General features: G+C 43.3%; 1 protein-coding gene across 1 annotated transcript in view; it reads right to left on the reverse strand.

Annotated features, from left to right (window-relative positions):
* ATP6V0D2 (ATPase H+ transporting V0 subunit d2) overlaps window positions 1–22,307 on the reverse strand; it is a 36,971-nt gene extending 14,664 nt beyond the window's left edge. Inside the window, exons 1-6 of the mRNA XM_066578451.1 lie at window positions 22,110–22,307; window positions 7,741–7,912; window positions 6,330–6,508; window positions 3,496–3,575; window positions 2,969–3,046; window positions 803–979 (exon numbers count right to left, since the gene is read on the reverse strand). Of these exons, the coding sequence (XP_066434548.1) occupies window positions 803–979; window positions 2,969–3,046; window positions 3,496–3,575; window positions 6,330–6,508; window positions 7,741–7,912; window positions 22,110–22,236 (813 nt within the window). The 5' untranslated portion in view covers window positions 22,237–22,307. The remainder of the gene's footprint in view (window positions 1–802; window positions 980–2,968; window positions 3,047–3,495; window positions 3,576–6,329; window positions 6,509–7,740; window positions 7,913–22,109) is intronic.
* Window positions 22,308–23,092: the final 785 nt, after the last annotated feature.

Here is a 23,092-nt window from a genome sequence, read left to right on the forward strand (position 1 = left end):
GCGCCGCGGTTTTCGAGTACTTCCGTACTCGGGCGAAAAGATTCGGGGGGCGCCGTGGGTGAGTGGGGGGTTGCAGCGGGGAGTGCGGGGGAGAGGGAGAGAAAGAGGGCTCCCCCTGTTCCCCACTGCTACCCCCCGCTCCGCCACGCCTCCCCCCACCCCCCCGGCGTCCCCCGAATCTTTTCACCCAAGTACGGAAGTACTCGAAAATCGTGGTGCTTGATCGAGTAATTACTCGAAACGAGTACGTTCGCTCATCTCTATTAAAAATATATTTTTTAAAATTTCAATTTTTTCCACAAAAGCACAAACTATCTAAGTATCACATTATTTATTTCACACAGTTAATGTTGTAAAAATATAGATATAATGTGAGAATTTTTGGTCACCCTGTTTCTTAATGAAAACTGAATAAAAAGTGATCAAAAAGTCATATGCATCGAACAAATGATAAAAAAAAACATTCCAGTTCACCCCGTATAAAATGCACATATCCGCCATTGACAAAAAAAAACCAAAACGGTTATGTATCTCCATAATGGTCGTAACCCATAGAATATAGTTAACATGTAATTTTTCTGCACAATAAGACGACTCTCTGCATGACTGGCTCCATTACTGGCTCCTTTCACCGACCGGTGCGGAGAGTCGTCCGCACGTGCAGTCCGGCTGTCTTATCGTGCAGGAACACAGACGGATCGGCGCCCGTGTGACTGAGCCCTAAAGGTGTTTAGAAAATATGTATTTGATCTATTAATAATCAATAACTGTCCACAGCCCCCACGAATGCTATTATACATACGGCATAGTATTCTGCTATGCTCTTCACTTGGTCAAAGTCATCCGCATTGGCGAGTAGTCGCAGCCCCTCTGGATACAGTTTGCCACAAGTCGGGTACAGAGTCTCTCTGTCTTCTTTATTCAGTTCAGTGCCAAATGAATTTATAGTGATAATAAACGCCCGTCTGTCTGCTTCAAACTACAAGAGAGGGAGAATTATATATGGCTGCCAGCTAGTTAAATACATTCCTATCTCCCAACTGTCTGCCCAGTCTGCCATTACTCAACAGTGAAGGGAGGGTGGCTTTGGGCAAGTAAGGGGAGCATCTTCTCCAACATTTTTCTCCACCCATGGGAAAAGTATAGAGGAAGAAGAGCAGAAAGCGAAGGGATAAGTGATTAGACCTTGCACAAAAATGCTTTGGGGTGCTTGCCTGCCCTGATGCCAGTGTGCTATCAGAAAGCGTGTTCAGCACACATGGGGTATGATAACTGACAGACGCACGTGTCTGTCCACAGACAATGTGGAAAGCCTGACATTTATGAAAATGAATCGGGCGTGAATTTTACCTAACTTCTGCACTCCCATGGCAGATTCCACCAATTAGTTAGCATGCTGGCAATTTCAGTGAACCCAATTTTTAATCCTATTGACTTTATTGGGAGTCAGGAATTGGGTGTCCTGATTCATGATCATTTACATGAAATCTGCGCAATGCCAATACAAACCAATTATTCCAATAATCGCTCATCACTATAGACAAGCACCTAATATATTAAAACGGCTCCAGAGCTGAGTCTTCACTATAGTCGCCAAATATTCATTTAACATAATGTATGTAGCACTCAGGCCCAGCTTTATGTTGGATGATGCCTTCTAATTGGATGAACCTTACAGGTGTCTAGAGATGAGCAAGCACCAAAATGCTCGAGTGCTCGTTACTCGAGTCGAACTTTCAGTGATGCTTGAGAGTTCGTTTCGAGTAACAAACCCCATTGAAGTCAATGGGCGACTCGAGCATTTTTGTATATGACTGGTGCTCTGCTAAGGTTTTCATTTGTGAAAATCTTAGCAAATCACCAAAGTCATGTAGAAAACACAGAAATGGATAGGGCAGGCGAGGAGCAACATGCAGGGCTGCATTTCGGGCTCCGAGGTCTCACTATTAAGCCACAATAGTGGCAAGAGTGAGCCCCCCCCCCCACCACTATCAGCATAACGATCGTTCTCCTCTGCCACAGCTGTAATAGCTGTGGCAGAGAAGAACGATGTTAGCCCATTGAATTCAATGGAGCCGGCAATACAGCCGGCTCCATTGAAAGCAATGGGCTGCCAGTGAGCGCGGGATGAATTTTTGGGAAGGGCTTAAAAATATAAGCCCTTACCTGAAAAAGAAAGATTTTAGTGTAAAAAAGAATAAAAATGCAGGCATTCTCTTCAATGGAGCCGCTGCTGCTGCCGGCGACTCCATTGAAGACAATGGTCCGCTGGCACACCTTAATTCTTTTTCAGGGAAGGGCTTTACATATAAGCCATTCCCTGGAAATGAATTAAAAGTGATTTAAAAAACAAAAAAAATAGATACTCACCTCCCTTCAGCTGCCGAGGCAAAACCGCGTCTTCTCCTGCTGTCCCCTGCACTGTGGTGCTGAACTGCTGTCATTCAGCTGAGAGCTGCGCTGAGCCAATCAGAGGCAGCATTCACTCACCCATTCATGAATTCATGAATGGGTGTGAGTGAGATCTGCCTCTGATTGGTCAGGCTGTGACCAATCAGAGGCAGCTCATTCAGCAGGCGGGGATTTTAAATCCCCGGCTGCTGAATACTACTCACAGCTGTTCAGAGCAGTTCAGGAGGACTGCCGCCGGCCGCAGCTGAACTCCGTCTGCCGGGACCAGGTGAGTATATATATTTTTACACATTTCTGGATGAATTGCAGGGAAGGGCTTATATATTTAAGCCCTTCCCGACAATTCATCCTGCGATCGCCGGCAGCCCATTGCTTTCAATGGAGATGGCTGTATTGCCGGCTCCATTGAATTCAATGGTCAGTGCTCGTTTAATCGAGTAACGAGCATCTCGAGCACCCTAATACTCGAACGAGCATCAAGCTCGGACGAGTATGCTCGCTCATCTCTACAGGTGTCTAATAAAGGAAAGTCATACTAATTTCAAAGATTTTATACCTCAAGAATGGGGCACATGATTTCTTCGGTTGTTCCTCCTAGAGTTTTGCAGAAGTTGTAGAAAGCTTCTAGATATGACTAGTAAAGGAAACAGACATAAATAATAGACTGCAGGGAATGGTTACTTATAATATCATAAACCAGAATTATTTTGTACTTTCATTTGATTATGTAGTATTTTGTTTGGAACGTGCTAATTTATAACAGTACCAGAGCTGGGATTGTCAATCGGGCCAACTTATTGTCAGATTACATTGACATGCCAAAAGAAGTAGGACAGTAACTAACATTGTGTATGACCCTCTAGTCCGGTGAAGTGCAGCAACTTGATGTTGCTGCAAGTGGACAGAAGATGTTAGTCTGTAGTATGTCATCACTTTATTAGAGACAACCATCTAATAGCGTGTTGGACCTTCTCTGGCCTACAGAACTACAGCAATTCATCATGGCATATATTCTTGATTTGTAAACATGTCTCCTCCAGATATGAAATTACTGTCTAGCTATTCATGTGCAGTAGAGCGTACCTTGTACAGCTTGTTCCGCATAATTTCAATATTCATCTCATCCATATCATTTTCTGACAGGCAATCTTGGAAATAGTCAGCTAGAGATAAAAAACAAAACAGGATTTGACAATGGTATGATGCCTGTGAGCAGCAACAATCAGACCATCAGGCTCCTCTACTTTCCAATCACCAAGCAACATTGATGATCCCTTTGTAAGAGTGTGGTCGGGGTGAGGCAGAGAAGTAACTCCGGCCTCTGAACAGGTGGTGGAGGTCTGGCATAGAACAGGCAGAGCTAGGCCCAGATCCTTTAGCATCACTAGCATTTGCAGGTCCACATAGGTGAATGGTGGGACCAATAGGCTCTTGCGGCGATTATCAGGCCACACCAGATTAGGCTGCTATCTGATGGTGATCTGTGCCCGCAACAAAGTGGGTACCCGCTGTAGGAGTGCTTACGGAGTCTATTATCACTAAATGTCTTTCCTGCTTAGTGGGTATAAATGTGCTCTTATGGCACAGAAAATGTCTCTGTGTATCCCAGTCTGCTGGTAATAGGTACTCGCGCACCTTTCCATGCTCGCTCTTGGGCTGATTAATGGTAGATGTTGCCATTACTGTCTGTCGGTATCTAATGGGAGAGGAGTGAGGCAAGTAAAGTCTCTGCGTGGAACTTCCACCTTTTCCAAAACCAAAGTACACCCATTCTGAAACCATCCCAAATGCCCATTGGGCTGCCGCTCTTCCTCCTCATTTGCGCAAGGGAGTATCCCCGGCTCCTGGGCGTGCAGTGTAGCTGTCTTAAGGTGCATTCAGTTGCGTTCAAAAAAATTGCTAGATCATTTGAATTTGAGCAAAAATCGTTTAGTGTAAACATAGCCAATGATCGAACAATGAACAATATTCATTCACTTATCGTTCATCATTCAGTTCATGCAAGCATAAAAATCATTGTTGGCTCGTTCGCTAATCGCTCAATTTAAATACCGATTGTCCAGTCTTTCTCATTCACTGACACATGGAATGTGAACGACTGAATGATTTAACCAGTGAACTATTTATTGCTTGTATAAACAGGCTTCCCCAGCGAACTCTGACATCAACAATACATCGTTAAGTGTAAAGGCACCCTTAGGGCTCATGTCCACGGGCAAAATATGATTTAAGATCCGCAGCGGATCTCCCGCATGCGGATCCGCACCCCATAGGGATGCATTGACCACCCGCGGGTAGATAAATACCCGCGGATGGTCAATAAAAGGGATTTTAAAAAAAATGGAGCATGAAAAAATCTGGACCATGCTCCATTTTCGTGCGGGTCTCCCGCGGGGACGGCTCCCGCGGGCTTCTATTGAAGCCTATGGAAGCCGTCCGGATCCGCGGGAGACCTAAAATAGGAATTTAAAAGTATTTACCCATCCGGAGCAGACCGCGAAGGTCTTCTCTTCCTCACGGCCGCATCTTTGTTGCTTCGGCTCGGCGGATGTGCCCGGCGCATGCGCGCGGCACGTCGACGACGTCAGGAATTCATCCGCCGGCCGAAAAAGAAGATCCGGCCGTGAGGAACAGCTGACCTTCCCCGCCCACGCCGGATAGGTAAATGCTTTTAAATTCTTATTTTCAGCGCTCATGTCCGCGGGGCAGGAGGGACCCGCTGCAGATTCTACATGGAGAATCTGCAGCGGATCTTATTTTCCCCGTGGACATGAGGCCTTACACTGACTACTCCCTGTCTCACGCAGAGACTCGATTTCCTCGCTCCTTCCTCCTTAAAGGCACAGAAGCTATATCAGTAGAAAAATTAACAAAAACTAAAACCGCCCCCTATTACAGCTTATAGAGGCCACAATCAGATGGGATGCGGGTAAATTTGGTTGACCAAGTGCCAAAAAAGGTCTAAGTTTCACATCAGTCAGTTCTAGGGGGCAGTTTCTCCATTAAGTTTACACAATCGATAATATGGTTTGAAAATGCTACTTTTTTTCAATAGCGATACCGTACATCTACTCTAAGGGCTTAGCAAATTATATGCACTTGGCATGTGCTGTGCTAGAAGCTATGCCCCACTAAATGATAGAAACATTGGATGGGATCTGTTGGTGTAGTAGAGTAGCGTTGATGCTTCAGCGCTTAAATGCAATTAAGTCAGCTCTTCTGTGTTGTGGAAACTCTTTCATCCATTCTGTGACCTCTAACGGGATTTTTCTAGGGGGGTTCCACAGACATAAACTTTTACACATAGAAATATATGTACAAACACAAAGGCCATAGTCAGTGGCCCATGAAACCACAAAGCATAGTCCATCTAAACAGACTTGTTAGGAATCGTCCAGTCTATATGGTGACCGCGCACAAAGCCAGTACTCTTAGTCCAATCTCAATATAAATCGCTGCCATCCTGCTCGCGTTTCAGTTGCTTTATGAAAAAGTATTATTTTATGATAGCAAAATTATTTAAAAAATAATAATTCACCAAAATGTGCAAATGTCCATCATGCTCTGAAGGCCTGGAAACATAATCTAGGCCCTCAGATTGCAATGCGCCTGTTCTCGAATAGGGTTAGTAACACTATCTTTTCTCCTTAGGGAGAGCACCTAGAAGGTGAGTGAGTGAGGAGACTTATAAGGTCATTCATGCTCCTCTGGGTAATATGCAAATAAGATGTGTTCCATCTCCCTTATTTGTTCTTGAATAGACTTGTATGGAAGAGCGTGTAAAAGTCGGTGGGTGGCAGCTCCCTGTCACCTCCTTGAACAGCACCATAATTTAGTTTATGGTGCTGCTGGGAGTTGACAGATTCCCTTTGAGCAACTTATGGTGTAATATAAACTTGCTGACAATTTGCACAAACCAAGAGGGGTGTCCACGATGATTGCGTTGAATAGTTCTGCCGGGGTCTGTGCAATGTTGACGGCTTCCATCTGGTCGAAGCTGCCCAGGGGGTGGCACTTAGGAACAAGTTCAGAAATCGGCCTCTGATGTAAAGTTCCTGTGATTAGTAGGATGATGTTATCAATCATGTAGCTGTACCTGCAGATAATAACGTGAAAAGGTCAATGCTCTTCAGAGCTAAACCGAAAGAACTTGTGTCACTTTGTAAAGAAGTCTGATCATTCATTGTCTCTATATAATACTCCCAAGAGGCCACTTGGACTTTTCGGGCCTCAATGGTCCTTATTCCCCTTTTTCAATTTTTGTTGATTCCTCCCCAATGTAAAAAAAATCATGTCTTTTATTTTTCCATTGATGTTGCTGTCCGAGGGCTTGTTTTGTTTTTTTTGCAGAATGAGTTGTCTTTTTTTAATGTACCTGATAATGTACTGAAAAACTTTTTAAAAATTCCAAGTGGCGTGAAATGGAAAAAAAACGTAATTCCACCATCTTTAGGGGTCTTATTTGTATGACATACACAGGTAACACGCTATTTTTATTCTGTGGGTCATAATGATCACAACAATCCCAAATTTATATAGTTTTTTTTTCTGTGCTAGTTTTAAAAAATAATATATCTTTGAAAAAATTTACTTTCCGACGCCATTTTCTGACAACTATAACTTTTTTATTTTTCCATGGATATAGCTATGTGAGAGCTCATTTTTTTCTGGACATCCTGTAGTTTCTATTGGTACCATTTTGGACTACAGATGACTTTTTGATCACTTTTCAATGAAATTTTTCTTGGAGATGGGGTTATCCGAAAAGTGTAATTCTGACCTTGTGTATTTTCTTTTCTGACTGTGTTCACCATATGTGATAAATAATGTGTTGCTTTGCTAGATAGAAACAGCAATACCAAATATGTTTTTTTGTTAACATTTTTTATAAATACAGAAAAGTTGTTTTTTTTCTTACTTTTAAATGTCTTTGATTTTTACAGTAGTGGAAAAAACTGTCACTTATTTTTACTTATTTTTAAACCCCTTAAGGGGTTTAGGGGTCATTGTTTGTTTGATTGCTTATACCGTATACTGCAGTACTTCAGTATTGCAGTATATGGTATTTCAGCCAACCCTGTCTTAACAAGCAGAAATACATGGTAGGCCTGGGGAGCCTTCAGGAGGTTCCCAATCCCTAGGTGTCATGATTGAACAATACTTCACAATCTCATGAGGGGGCAATTCAGGGCCCCCAAACGCGAATGAGGTTACTCAAAAGCTCCCAATCTTGCTCCATACAAACCCTGCACACCCAGGACATATATTCTCAGAGAGAGCTAAAGAAAATCAGTAGTCTTAAATTAATCCAGCAGAGTTGCTACTTACGTGATAAAATCTAGAAATGTGGCAAGTGGTTCGAAAGCGTGGTTCCTGAAGTAGTGAAATTCAGTCATAAGCTTTTCTTTTAGCTTTCCATCAACTGTAGATACTGTGAGTTGTCCAGTCTCATTGGCCAGGAAGCTTCCATAGTCTGTAGACTGTAAATGCAACTTCAGGTCTAAATTGATAGAAGAAATAGATCACATCAGATACATTGTCACAGTTTATATAGGGTGTCTATAGACCAAAGATCTTTCTAGATATTGCACGATGTTATGTATTGTTCCAGCATTAAAATAACCAAACTGAATCAATTTAAGATGAATTAGCATAAAAATGCATTTTTTCATTAGTGGCAGTTGGAATTTACAGTGAGCAGCTCATTGGTTCTGTTTTCATTGAGGGCTCCCTGAATAATGACCAACATTTGATCATTCTAAACACAACAACGAATGCATGATGCAAAAAATTTCCATTAGTGCAATGTCAATGGGTTTGGCACCAGTGTGATGACGCTCCACCCCATTCCTGGTTTGGAACCTGCTGGGTTGGTCAACACCTTCCTGTTCCTTGGCCATCACATTCTCTAGATTTGACCTCTCTGGATTTATTCCTGTGGGGTCACCTTAAGACCGGATTTACATGGGCGTATGTTTATGCATATTTGCATATGCACAATTTGCACACACATAATATGGAGATGTGCATGGAGTTCACTAGGAGATGTGTAAAACACTGCGTAATTGTGCAGGAAAAATAACACATCTGTCACTCATCAGACTAATTAGTCATCTCCAAGGTTAGTCTCGGAGTTCTGCCTTGGATTTTCATGTTGATCCGCATGCAGATTTATCAACAATCAATGGGGCAAATCTGTGTTGGCTTCAGATGAGTTGGCATGTCAATTTTTTTCCCCATGGATTACAAATTCCATGTGAGGAAAATATTTATTTCCATACCATGTGGATGAAATTTGTTACATCTCATCCATGCGGCTTGTACTGTTAATAATGTGGATTGTCCATTCGGAAAATAAGCATTATTTCTGCCGTGTGAACATACCAACTACATCTTACTGTACCGGCGCTGTGGATGAAAATTCCAGAAATTGTATTCACACACTGCAGATAACATCCGCAGCATAAATTGCCTTGTGGGGAGAATTTTACATCTGATTTCACAGCTTCAAATGAGCTGGTGAAATTTGCATCAAAATCTATACCAAAATCCACATTAAAATTCACAAAACTAAAAAGTGGGGAAAAGGGGAATGTTACCCTAATGTATTAATACAAGCCATCCCTACCTAAAAGCAGGGCGATTGCCCAGGTAAGGGCGGCCTGACATCCGGGAACCTGGGACAACCTTGTCTGACCCCAGCTAGTAATGAGGGAGGTAACGACTGACAGATAGAAATTACAATAGTAACATCAGATCAAGGTAACAGATATCACAAAGCATAGTACAGGAATGACCACACCAAACCTATCTGCCCCAGTGCAGGGATGCTGACATTACCAGAACACCACCAGGCAGATGAATCACCAGCGCCCTCTGAGGAGAGGTACCAACATATACAGTATTCCAGAATGATTCATCACCTGGCTGGGGGAAACACCTCCAAGCCAACTAATCAATCCCCACACCTGCAGAGAGTAGTGATCACATCAGCACCAAATAACAGATTGCATGCGCCAGCGCCGAAATCACATGGGCCAGGGTTGATGTTGTGACATCACCCCGATCCCAAGCTGCAATGTGTTATAAAGCATTTAAAAAGTTGTTTGATATAAAAATAGATAAGTATAAAAAAGAAATCTAAAAATGTGATAATCTGAATAAAAAAATGATTTTTTTGCTCTAATTATTTTTTTGTTCAAATGTCTTAAAAATTGAAAACACATACCTATCTAAATCATACATGCAACATTGAGAAATATTAAAACCAACCACAAAACCAACCGCAAAGCTAAGAATTAAGGAGAACAATGCTGCGATTTCCAGTTAATAAATGTTTCCTGAAAGCCGTTTTTATTGTTACTAATCTTAGTGACCACATGACAGCGACCATGAGTTATTGACTCATTTGTTGTTTCTGGAACTCGGAAAACAGAGCTTGTTTGGTTGACTTATTCCTGATGACTGCTTTACTGTACACAGCGATATAAATACAACAGACGGTTATCACTGGAAAAGTTTATGATTTTTCCGACCATTAATCAGAGACATCAAAGAGCAAATTAAGGCACTTTATTTTTTACATTAAAGAGCAAAAAGTATTGAGTTAAAATACTATATATACAGTGGGTCCAGAAAGGCTTCAGACCCTTTCACTTTTTTTTATTTTGTTATGTTGTGGCCTTGTGCAGGTTAAAAAAAATTAAGCTGTTCCCCAATCATTCTGCACTCAATACCCCATAATTAGAGATGAGCTAGCACGCCCGGATAAGGCAGTTACTTGAGCGAGCATCGCTCTTCTCAAGTAACTGCATTCTCGTCCGAGCAGGTTCAGGGGGGCGGGGGGGGGGGGGGTTAGCGGGGGGAGAGAGAGAGATCTTTCTCACTCTCCCCCCTGCTCCAACCCGCCACCCCTCACCGCCTCCCCGAGCCTGCACGGACAAGAATGCAGTTACTCGAGAAAAGTGATGCTCGCTCAAGTAGCTGCCTTATCTGAGCATGCTCACTCATTTCTACCCATAATGATAACGTCAAAACAGAATCTTAGAAAACTTTGTACATTTTTTCTTAATTCAAAATTTACACTTTGCATTTATATAAGTATTCAGACCTTTTGGTATTGCACTTAAAATTTAACACAGAGGGTCTCCCATTTCTCTTAATCATCTTTGAGATCTTTCTACACCATGATCGGAAGCACCTGCGGTAAATTCAGTTGATTGGACATAATTTTAAGACACACCCCTGTTTATATATGATCTCACAGCATATTAGATCCAAAACTAAGCCATGAGAAGGAAAGAACTGTCTGTAGAGCTCAGACACAGGATTGTGTGGAGGCACAGATCTGGAGAAAGCTGCAAAAAAATGTTGCTGCACTGAAAGTTCCAAAGAGCATGGCGGCCTTCATAATTCTTACATGGAATGAGTTTGATACAACCAGGACTTTTCCTAAAACTGACTGACCCACCAAACTAAGTAATTGGGGGAGAAGGACCTTGGTAACAGAGGTGACCAAGAACATAATGTTCACTCTGGCTGAGCTCCAAAGATCCTGTGTGCAGATGGGAGAAACGTCTGGAAGGTCATTGATCACTGCAGAACTCCACCAATCTGGGCTTCGTGGCAGTGACCAGAAAGAAGTCTCTCCTCAGTAAAACACACATGAAAGCCAGCCAGTAGTTTGCCAAAAAGCACCTAAAGGACTCTGACTATGAGAAAGAAGATTCTCTTGTCTGATGAAACCAAGATTGAATTCTTTGGCTGAAAATTCTAAGTGTTATATCGGGAGGAAACCAGGTGCTGCTTATCACCTGCCCCCAAAGATCCCTGTAGTGAAGCCTGGTGGTGGAAGCATCATACTGTGGGGGTGTTTTTCAGCAGGTGGGATGGAAAAGCTGAATGGAGCAAAGTACAGCGAGGTTCCTAATGAAAACCTGATGCCGAGTACAAAGGACCTCAGACTTGGCAAAAGGGTCACCTTCCTACAAGACAATGACCCTAATAAGACAACACAGGAGTGGCTGAGATACAACCCTGTGAATGTCCTTGAGTGGCCCAGCCTGAGTCCTGACTTGAAGCCAATCCAAAATCTATGGAGAGACCTGAAAATGGTTGTCCACAGACGCCCCATCCAGCCTTACAGAGCTTTAGAGGATCTGCAGAAAAGAATGGCAGAAAATCCCCAAATACAGATGTGCAAATCTTGTGGCATCATACCCAAGAAAACTGGGGGCTGTAATTGCTGCTAAAGGTGCTTTAACTACATACTGAGTACAGGGTGTGAATACTTATGTCAATGCGAAACGTTAGTTTTTCATTTTTTAAAAAGTTATAAAGTTTTCTAACATTCTGTTGTCATTTTGTCATTATGGGGTATTGAGTGCAGAATGATGGGGGAAAAACCTGATATTTGTTTTTAACCTGCACAAGGCCACAACATACCAGAATGTAACAAAGTGAAAGCGTCTGAAGACTTTCCTGACTCACCGTATGAAGAGTTTATTCTTAATTACTTGTATTCAGCATTCTGAAAGCTTTAACATGAGGAAATGTAGAGGTTATGGGAAGAATGGATGGATCAATGGAGATTTATATTCCGAGATCCGCAAAAAGGCTTAAAATAGTAGGAAATAAAACTGTAGATTCAGAGGGTTAGTTACAAACTGCATTAGAGTATTAGTATTTGTTAAGCTGATGAAAGCTCTTGGTTGCCGTCAATTACTTTAGTATCTAAATGGGAGATGGTATAATGCCTCTGCAGCGCCACCTATTGAAAATAGCTTCCCTATAAATCAATAGTCAATCTTCTAACAGACCTTGTAACATGACAAGGGATAAAAGCTAAACCAAAACCTTCCCCGTGGGGTAAAAACACCAAAATGCAGACAACCGTTTGAGGATTCTTGCCACTCATCAGAGTAGGGTTCTGGTTGGCTGGATGAGAAGCCTGTGATGTGGATCAGGAGGGGTACTATGTCTCCTTATAAAGAGTACCAATTTAAGTGTAAGGAGCTTTATAGTCCAAGCAATGTTCCTCTGAGAAATTTGGTATGCAAATTGGAGATGGTATAATGGCTCTGTGGCACTACAAGGAGAAACAGTATCCCTCCTGACCCACATCATGGGCCTTTTACCCAGTCAACCTGAACCCTATAGTACCCTGATGACAGCCAGAAGCCCCAAACAGCTTTCTGTAGATGGGTGACTATTCCTTATGGTTTGCCTTATATATGTATCCTTAGTCATGTTACAAAGTCTGTTAAAAGGCCAGGCATTGACTTATAGGGAAGATACCTTCACATAGGTGGCGCTGCAGAGGCATTATACCATTTCCTATTTGCAGACCAAATTTTCAGGGGAGGGGAGCATTGCATGGCCAATAGGTCTCCTGACACCTACTTGGCACTCCTCGGAAGAAGAAGCAGTTCCCCGTTCAATTCACATCAATTACTTTGCAATACATCAGCAAGTAACACAATATTAGAGATTTGCATTGAAGATACATGGACATCATAAAAGTTGTCCCTCATTCAGGATCCCCCTCTATAAGCCAGAGCAGAGAGCTCATGACAAAAACAGCACTTACTCAAGTGGACTGGCCTATACGTTTCACCATGCATCTAAATGGCCAGCATGTTATACTACCTTTCCCCTGCAGGGGTGCTGTAGAGAAATATATGGCCATCAATAACTCCTCCCACAGCATCAGCTGTTGCCTGAGATTTCAAAAGCCTAAGGGTGCCTTTACACTTGCGATCACGATATCACTGCGTTTTTTTAACGTGAATGTCAATAGGATTTTTGTGTGATGCGTTTGTAACATTAGAAAGACATTTGCATTGAAAAAACGCGGTGATATCGCGTGAAACAAACGCGCAAGAAAAACGCAAGTGTGCGGGAGCCCTTGGTTGTTCTTTACTGGTAGAGTTCTGGAGAAGGAGCCTTATGTTTTTAACCTGTGTATTCCGCCTGCCACAATCTAATGTGATAGGGCTCCATGTTATGCTGTGGAGTGCAGTGGTTCTCAGGGCTCTTTCACACGAGCGTACGCGATTTTACGTTTTCATGTCCACGCCATTTATTGGCATGAATGGACGTTTTTCCGTGATTATGGCTAGCGTTTTCTTGCCCATTTACTCTACCGTGAGCGTCGTTTTTAGCGAAAAAATATGTTGCACCCTTGAAATCCCTCGCTCGGCAAAAATCCTCAGGATGCCTTCCAATGCCTATATAGAGGCACCTGTAAGCTTTTCGCAGCGTTGGAAGCTGCTAACCTGCCTTCCCCTCCCTTTCTTTGTCCAGCTCCCATAGACTCCCATAGATGTATATTGGGCAAAAGATAGTTCCAGAACTATCTTTTTGCCCACTGTATATGCATTGGCGTGTATTTCGATCGCGTATGTTCCACTTTTTACGTGCCGTATATTCGCCCATGTGAACAGATGGTTGCGTATATCGGTCGGGCGTCAAAACGTCACCGTTTATACGCTTGTGTGAAAAAAGCCTCAAGGTGCATTGGTTGGAGTCCTTTTACACAGAGCGAGAAATCGTTCACATGAGCGAATGATGACGGAGTCGCTCGTTTAGCCTGTTTATACAGGCAGATAAATCTTTTACATTTTCGCTCATCATTCAGTCGATCACATTCACTGTATCATTAAATGAATGAATGATCGCTGTTTGTATGTAATATGCTGCGAACGAGCCAGCGATAATTTTTATGCCTGCATAAAATGAACGACTAACGAGAAGCGCACAAATTATCATCCATCATTCAATCGTTGGGTGTGTCTACACTGAACGATTATTGGCCAAATTTGCATGATCCAATGACTTTTTTGAACTATAATCGTTCTGTGTACGAAGAACCGCAAAGGAGTTATCCAGGCAGCAGCCGCCAAGATACACCGGGGTCAGAGTGGAAGCGCAGCTCTGACACCTGTGTAGTGGCCGGCGCTAGTAACTACAAGCTCAGCTCCCATTGATTTCAAAGAGAGCTGCGCTTGTAATTAGGATTAGGATTAATCAGATCTGGAGACGGAACATTTGACCTCCAAAACACTTTGCTTTCCTGACTATGCCGAAATAAAGTCCAGGCTTCTTTACCCTAAGAAAGTGTGGGTCATGTGTTCCATCTCCATTTCCGAACGGAAATATGAAAAATGATCTTGGATTTAGGGGGGCTGAACCAAGTATCACATCCCACTAAACAAGTGAGGATTTACTGTCTATGGCCCTTTAATTGTTATTGTTTACACCCCTGAGTGATGGTTACTATTTTCTTCCTCCATATGCTGTGATTTCTAAACTGGGACCAATTGGATTTCTGGGACAAGACCAGTGCGCTCTCCAGCTCAGACGTCCACTCGGGAATGGGGAACCAAATGAGAAAATCATCATTGATTAATTGTTTTAAGACCTTCGGGATTGATGATGGGAGGGAGTGCTGTCCAATATTTCTGTCATACCAGTTGAGTCTCACTCTTGCTGTATCAAACAGGATTCCATATTTTCTAGTCAAAGTACTGTCCTTAGAGTTAATATTGGATTATCAGACATGGTCCCTTGCTACATGTACCTTCTCCTCAGAAGAGTGGTACAACAGAGTGCATAGGGTAGACTGACCAGGAACAGGCCTGCAACAGTTGAATGGCCAAATCAGTTCAGACTATGACTAGAGCTACAGGTGACATGTCTGAGACAGTTATGGTCATAGAGAGGCCATCAACCAAACACCAAGTGACTAGGAAGAATCGCATCAGGAAATTGATTGGAGCCATCACCCTGAGAACTAGTCAGTAGACAGGAGTCTGGCTTTGATTTTAATTCCCAGTCATTGTTATAAGGCTTGTATAAAGAGTCTAACTTTGGCTTGAAGGAATGCTGCCTTCCAATAGCTGGCACTGTGGAGGTATTATTTTATCTCCCTTACTTGCATATTACCCAGAGGAGCATGAATGGCCTTATGAGTCTCCTCACCGTCCAGGTGCTCTCCCTATGGAGAAAATATAGCGTTTCTCACCAGTTTGTTGCAACACAGGTACTGTAGAGAAGTTTTATATTCTGTTGTACTGAAGAACCAACCCATCATAAAAAGAGCATGGTCAAACAGGCATCAAATCCTTCTGTCTCAGAGGGTTAGGGGTGTGCCGATGTCAACCAGCACCAAAAGGGGACCCTCTTTCCTCTATGTACACCATTGCATATTAGGATGACATCACGGGCCATAGTCTTAGAGCAATCAGTGGCAGTCCTAGTTTAGACCCCAACCAATACTATCTTCAAATATGTTTCTGGGACATGTCAGAAGATAGTTAAAGGGGTTGTCCCATGATAGCAAGTGAGGTTATACACTTCTGTATGGCCATATTAATGCACTTTGTAATATACATTGTGCATTAATTATGAGCCATACAGAAGTTATTCACTTACCTGTTCCGTTGCTAGCGTCCCCGTCGCCATGGTGCCGTCTAATTTCAGCGTCTAATCGCCCGATTAGACGCGCTTGCGCAGTCCGGTCTTCTCCCTGGTGAATGGGGCCGCTCGTGTCGGAGAGCTGGTCCTCGTAGCTCCGTCCCGTCACGTGTGCCGATTCCAGCCAATCAGGAGGCTGGAATCGGCAATGGACCGCACAGAGGCCACGATGCACCATGGGAGAAGACCCGCGGTGCATCGTGGGTGAAGATCCCGGCGGCCATCTTTGTAAGGTAAGTAAGAAGTCGCCGCAGCGCGGGGATTCGGGTAAGTACTAAACCTTTTTTTTTTTTAACCCATCCCTTGGGTTTGTCTCGCGCCGAACGGGGGGCCTATTGAATAAAAAAAAAAACGTTTTGGCGCGGGACAACCCCTTTAAATGTATATATTGGCCTTAATGAAAGGAATGATGTCCAGGTTTTTTTTTTTATAAATTACAAGTTCAGACAAGAGGACAAGAGACTGCTCTCAATACAAATTCTGGGAATCTCAGTTTACAATATAACTATCTCATGAGGTCAAGAACAGTGATCCAGAAAGTGAGACTTGATTATCTAGCAAAGACTTCTCGACCAAATGTATGTCATTCATCTCAACAGGATTGGACGAGCCTCTTAGGATATTACCAAACTATACCGAATGGTACCAGCAAGAACTGCTTCAGCTGTAAGAAATGTTTGTCCTCTAATCAAGGGCTGCACGCCGGCCAGCTTACGACTCTGTTGCCAAAACACAGCAAAGGTCGCACTGCTTGAGATGCCTGGGAGTAGTGACAGAGTTGATAAGCAAGGTTCTGTGTCATTAAGCTGGGACATTAAATGACTAATGGAGAAATAAATAGATATTATCTATCTATCTATCTATCTATCTATCTATCTATCTATCTCATATTTATCTCATATCTATCTATCTCATATCTATTTAGCTCATATCTATCTATCTATCTATCTATCTATCTATCTATCTATCTGATATCTATCTATCTATCTGATATCTATCTATCTATCTATCTATCTATCTATCTATCTATCTATCTATCCACCCATCCACTGGAAAACTGTATTAGGCCGCCTGCACACAACCGGATTTCCATTGCAGAATCCATGATCGTCACCTGCACAGACAATATGCGGTATTCCGCACCCATTGAAAAAATAGAACATTGTATGTCCGCTCACATGAATGGATAGTGATTACGATTTCCGTGAGCAGATTTAAAATCACGCACAGACAGCTTCAATTAACATTGCGGATACACCGCGGTTACCCGCTTCATCGCCTAGCGACAATGTGCGAAAAACAAATATTTTAAATAAAAAATCTGTACTGCGCATGATTGACGGCGAGTATCTGCAGTCATGCGCAATACAGAAAGCAGAGGTACGCAGGGTCGCCGGCCGGGGTCAGAGCTGGGGTCTGCCATGTTCTCCTGCATGCGGAATCCGGATCACCTATGCGCAGGCGGCCTAGGCCGATTTCACATTCCGTCACCGGTCCGGCTCAAAATACCGGAAGAAAAAGCACTGCATGCAGCACCTTTTCTACTGTCTAAGAGCAGCTGATAAGAAACCGAACAGACCCGATTATAGTCAATGGGGTCCGTTCAATCCTGTTCAGTTCCTCTCTGAGATGGAGCTGTCCGGCTATAGGGATTCCCCTTTGCTGCTCCCTGAATGGAGAAGTAAAGTGGAACCCGGACGCAGAGGTGAGACCACCCTTCCATGCTCTGCACATATTTACAACGTGTTTTAGACACTTCTGGACTCAATTGGAACATATTTATGATCCGCTGTATGCCAATTTTCTGGGGTACAAAAGGTGCAATAGTGAACATGCCAAAATTGTGACTTTACGGGCATTTGTGCCAAGAGCCAACAAAGTTTCAAAAAGTCGGCAGAGCCTAGGATTAGTGGGTGAGGCTTTGCAGAGCCTGTCATATTAAATATAATGTAGTCCATAAGGGTGACTACCCCCTAGCGTCTGCGAATTTGCTGTGTTTTGTTTTCCAGGTGTCTATGGGACTTTCTAATGTTAAAAACGCATAGCGGCAAAATCGCAATTTACTGTGAAATCACGATTTTGCGCGATGCGATTTTAACATTAACAAGTCCCATAGACCCCTGGAGAAAAAAAAAACGCTGCAAATTTCGCAGTGAAAAAGAACTGTAGTGGGAAGTCACCCTTAAATGGCATACATTATACTATGAGCCTACTCCAGCTTATAGACTTCCACCCTGCCTTTAGAGGTGCTGCTAGATGAAACATATATGCGCCTCTTAATATGTTTTTCACTCATTACTGGGCGCGACATTAACTTAGTCCGGCATATAAAGCAATAGTCTAACTAAATATGTCCCTTTGTAATTTTGGCAGAATTGAGAAGTTATTTGCCATGCTCTGATCCATGGACAATTAGAAGTTTTACATCATCAAGGCGTCCTCTTTGAGTAGGGCACATACTTTTTGGGGAGGGGTCCATACTAGAGATGAGTGAGTATACTCGCTAAGGCTAACTACTCGAGCGAGTAGTGCCTTATTCGAGTACCTGCCCGCTCGGAAGAAAAGGTTCGGCTGCCGGCGCCGGTGACAGGTGAGTTGCGGCGGTGAGCGCGGGGGGGAGAGAGGGAGAGAGAGATCTCCCCTCCGTTCCTCCCCGCTCTCCGCCGCCGCTCCCCGCCCCCAGAACCTTTACAGACGAGCGGGAGGATACTCGGCTAAGGCACTACTCGCTCGAGTAGTTAGCCTTAATGAGTATACTCACTCATCTCTAGTCCATACGTTTAGGGGAAGCATACTTTTTCCGGCGGGGCATACTTTGCAGGGCACTTTTTTTTTTTGGGTGGACACATACATTTCCGAGGACAAACATTTGGGGTGGAGCACGCACCTTTCAGGAGGCACATATGATTTTAGGGGGCCACATACTTTTGAGGAGAGCATATACTTTTTAATAAGTGAGTCAATTCACCTTGACTTTTACATCGTGAGGATAGAAGTAATAATTATATTTCTTCCAAATTGCCATTAACACCTAATAAAAGTAATGTTTTTGGTAAATAGACTCAAATAGTTTGCCATATTGTTCCATTCAGACAGATCCCAAATATCAGGCTGCAGTTTTAAGATTGAGACACTACTACTATTATACACCATACATAGTAATGGATCCGTGGGACAATGATTCATCTTGTCTTCCGGTTTTGAGTCACTTCCCACTCAACGCAAAAGTTCAGTTTGAGCCGACATATGGCACAAGACTGGCGTTAGTGCAGACACTTGATAATTGTCAATGGCCTCCATTTATTAGTGGCCCCCCAATGCAAGTACCACAGGGGCAGATAGAAACATCTCACTATTATTTGGCAGTGTACTGTATTATGGTATTATATGGAAACTGCATTGAATTGCAGTACTATGTGGGAGCTATATGGCAGTATTAGCCGTGCTCTTTAAGGCAGTATTAAAGGGAAACTGTAATCACTTTCCAGTATATTAAACCAAGCCCAGCAATGGAATACTGACATACAGTTGTTTCAAAAATGTATTTTGTTATGGCTCCTAATAAAAGCATACCTGAAGAATCATAAGATTTCTGCGCCACATGCAATTTATGTGGACCGGTCTGGTGGGTGGGCTAGACCAGAGGTCCCCAACTCCAGTCCTCAGGGACCACCAACAGGTCATGTTTTCAGGATATCCTATGCTAAGAACACCTGTGGCAATGTCTGAGGCACTGAGGATAATTACATCACCTGTGCAACACTGAGGAAATCCTGAAAACATGACCTGTTGGCGGTCCCTGAGGACTGGAGTTGGGGAACACTGGACTAGACCATCTCGGCTGGCTGGAGGTTTTTTCCTAAACCCGCCCTTCTCTGCTCATCCACAGATTGCAGCAGATCTTGCACACTTGCCTTGAATTCATTAGCTGGAATATGCACAGATTATATCTGTCCCTTTTGTGGGCAGATTCAGCATGCTTATCTGTGCATGCACCAGTCAGCAAGCTGAAGGCGTATGCATGATTGGGTTAAGGAAAAAAAAAACTCCAGCCAGCAGAGACAGTCCAGACCGCCCAGTGGAGTGGTCTACATAATTTGCATGCAGTGCTCATTCTTCAGGTATGCTTTTATTAGGAACCAGAACAATATAAATTCTGAAACAAATGATGGTGAATATTCTATCGCTGGGCTTGGTTTAACCTGTTCCAATCCAATTTGTATCCTGGTTTGCCTAGGGGGCTTACTCTTTTTCTGCTGTTATCCAACGGCTCTATCTGCTGGCTAAAGTAGTACTGCGTGAGGTGACACGTTGGATAGGCTCCGACAGCTGAGAGGCTGGCAATATACAGTAAGAGAACCCTGACGGGCATCTTCCAACATTGGAGCTGTACAGCCTTAAATCATAATGTCTTCAGATGTCAGACAGTGGATTGGAAAGGCTTAATATGCTGGAAAGTGATGACAAGTTCCCTTTAAGTACTGCATATTATTTGGGCACTATATAGTGGTTTAATTTGTGATGCATATAGCAGTATTATAGTTTATGCAAGTTCCTGGTATACATTCTAGTACATTTTGAGGCCACAAACGACCCCACCCTCTTCCACTACGTTTACGGCAGCAGAAACACTTGCTCAAAAGTTTGCAACTTGTTTTAACACCAGAAACTTTGTGCATGGGGCTTGTTATATTTCTCCTGCAGTCTTCTCTGGGTTCTCCAAGCTACAGTTTGCCTCTTCAGTTGGTTTTCCTCATTGACTACTTGCTGCAGCAGCACATTTCCTTTTCTAGCAAAACACCCATCTGGCAGGTGTCTAATAGTTGTCGTGGAGTAGATAAAAAATTGGGTCCCTGTGAGCATTTCAGGCATGAGAAGGTATGCGGCATGACTTTCTTTATAGCTAGTGTAACATTGGCATATAAGGGATGTGGCAAAGTGATTTGGGGTCATTATGCCACTTTTTCTTACAAAATATAATAAAGGCACAAATAAGTTTCCAACTGTCCTGTTCTGTAATGGGGGATGTTAACCCCAAAGACATAAGTAACAAGAGACGCAGGGTTAGACTGAGAGTGGCCTGTGCACCTGGACATATGAAGTCACGGGCCCTTCATAAATCACTGGAGCCATAATGAACTTGGTTTGGGTAAGTAAATTGCATTTAGGGAACAACTATCTCATGCATTGTTTTCTGCTCGCCTTAAAGGGAATCTGCCTGCTACTTTGAGCCCTATAAGCAAGGCTTTTGGGGGCAAAGTAGGTGTCCCACTAAGTCCAAGGGTGTAGGTTTTATACTTACCTTCCCCGCCATTCCCTCCGTGTTGGCGCCCTTTGTCCGAATGGTGAACAATGAAACTGTTGGCTCTGCTTGTGCTTTTGGTGATCAAATGATCCTCTCTACTGGTGGTGTGTCTGGGCCGTAGAGAGTCTGATATGTCCCGTGTGCGCCCTCACGTAACCACTGCTCTCAACGGCTTAGAAAGCCTGGATGGCGGGCAATTCCTCAGAACGCCCGCCCTGCTTTTCTTATTCCAATGAGCTCTCTCAAGGTCTCTTAAGTGGACAAAAAGTCATCTAGAAATCAATGATCTCTCAACAAGAGGTACACGACACAAAAGTAGATGATAGCAGCAGGGGGGAAGCACCTTTATGGCCTCAGAAGGCAAGACCCAATGTCTAATCAGACCACAACTGTAATCATGTACATATCTGCCCAGGACATAACTGGGGGCCGAGTTCTGCAGCAATCCGGCATTTCTATAAGCGTGCATTGTTTATTTTTTTGTTAATGAGTGCACTAGTTTATGTAATTGCTCATATAATCTATATTCTCTTCAATGTGTGTTGTTCTAGTTCTGCAGTTAAGAATTGCATCAGCAGATTGCAAATTGACAGCCAATGAGATAGGGGAAATATAGAATGAAATTCACACATTTCCTTTAGTATTCCGCACGCATTTGTGCACCCCCATTGACTTCTGTGGGGACCTTTGGTGCGCGAATACGCAGAAAAATAGAACATGTTCTAGTTTTTTTTTGCGTGACCAAAATGCACAGGAAAAATAGGAACATTTGAACAAACCCATTGAAATTAATGGGTGTTTTTTTCTGCGAATTGTGCGCGCAAATACGTCCGTGTGCAGCCGGTCTAAGAATAGTTGTGTCTTTCCACACAATCTCTGCAATAATAAAATACTGATAGCATTAATTGTAATTTACCTTCTAAGGTTTCACATTGCGCCAGGTTGATGTAGTCTCCGGCCTTCAGGATTCCACCCTTGAACCCTCGGACTAATCCCTCCAGATAGCCGCAGTCCACATTGAAATAAAACTCGGACCCAGGCATGACGGCGCTGGCTTCTGGTTCCTGCTCCGGTGGCTCACACGCACTGACTGCCCTCACAGGCTGTAATTTCCAGTGTGACACACAATAACTGCTGTGTTCCTGTTTCCTTACATATAAAGTTCTTCTCCTTTGTTTATTATGCAAACAGAAGTCTTAGAACTGCAACAAACTAGCCGGAGTTACTTCTGGAGGGGACAACAAAAATATACATGTAAGGGGGGGTCTGGGTTTGAATTGGGGATTCAGCGTTCAGTGTCCGCGCGGTTGGTACAAAGTAAAACACGGGCATTGAAAGGCATGCATTTGCAGGTACGAATTATGTATTTTTTTATGAAAAATCGCAGCATGATCTATTTTACTGCGCGGACGGCCTTTATTGATGTCAGTGGAGGCGTACAATCCTCAGCCTATACACAATTGGTATTGCGTATGGGCTGTGGGTGCCCGTGTTATCGCTAAGCGCTGGTGTGGGAAATACAAATACAGCAAAAAACCTGTACTGCGCATGACTGCCTGTATGCTTCCACTGTCATGCGCAATACTATTAAGTGTCATATGCACGGTCACCAGCCGGGCTCACATACGGAATCCGCTGTGGGCCTCCCGCATGTGGAATCTCACCTGGTCGTGCGAGCCCGGATTTAGACATTCAAAAGCGCATGTATGACTATATGCTGCTGATATGCCACCTGCAATTTTAGGGCTTCTCTTGGCTGGATTCATCTGTTGCATATGACACCCTACAGGTATGGCTGTCATAAACAGCTTAGTCAACCTGGGCATGGAGTGATTACACTCTCTCTAAGTTATGTTCTGGAAGTAGTCACTGAAAAGTATGCAAAATGCAACCAAAATG

This window comes from Eleutherodactylus coqui, chromosome 9 (assembly GCF_035609145.1).
Source record: "Eleutherodactylus coqui strain aEleCoq1 chromosome 9, aEleCoq1.hap1, whole genome shotgun sequence".
Lineage (NCBI taxonomy): Eukaryota > Metazoa > Chordata > Amphibia > Anura > Eleutherodactylidae > Eleutherodactylus > Eleutherodactylus coqui.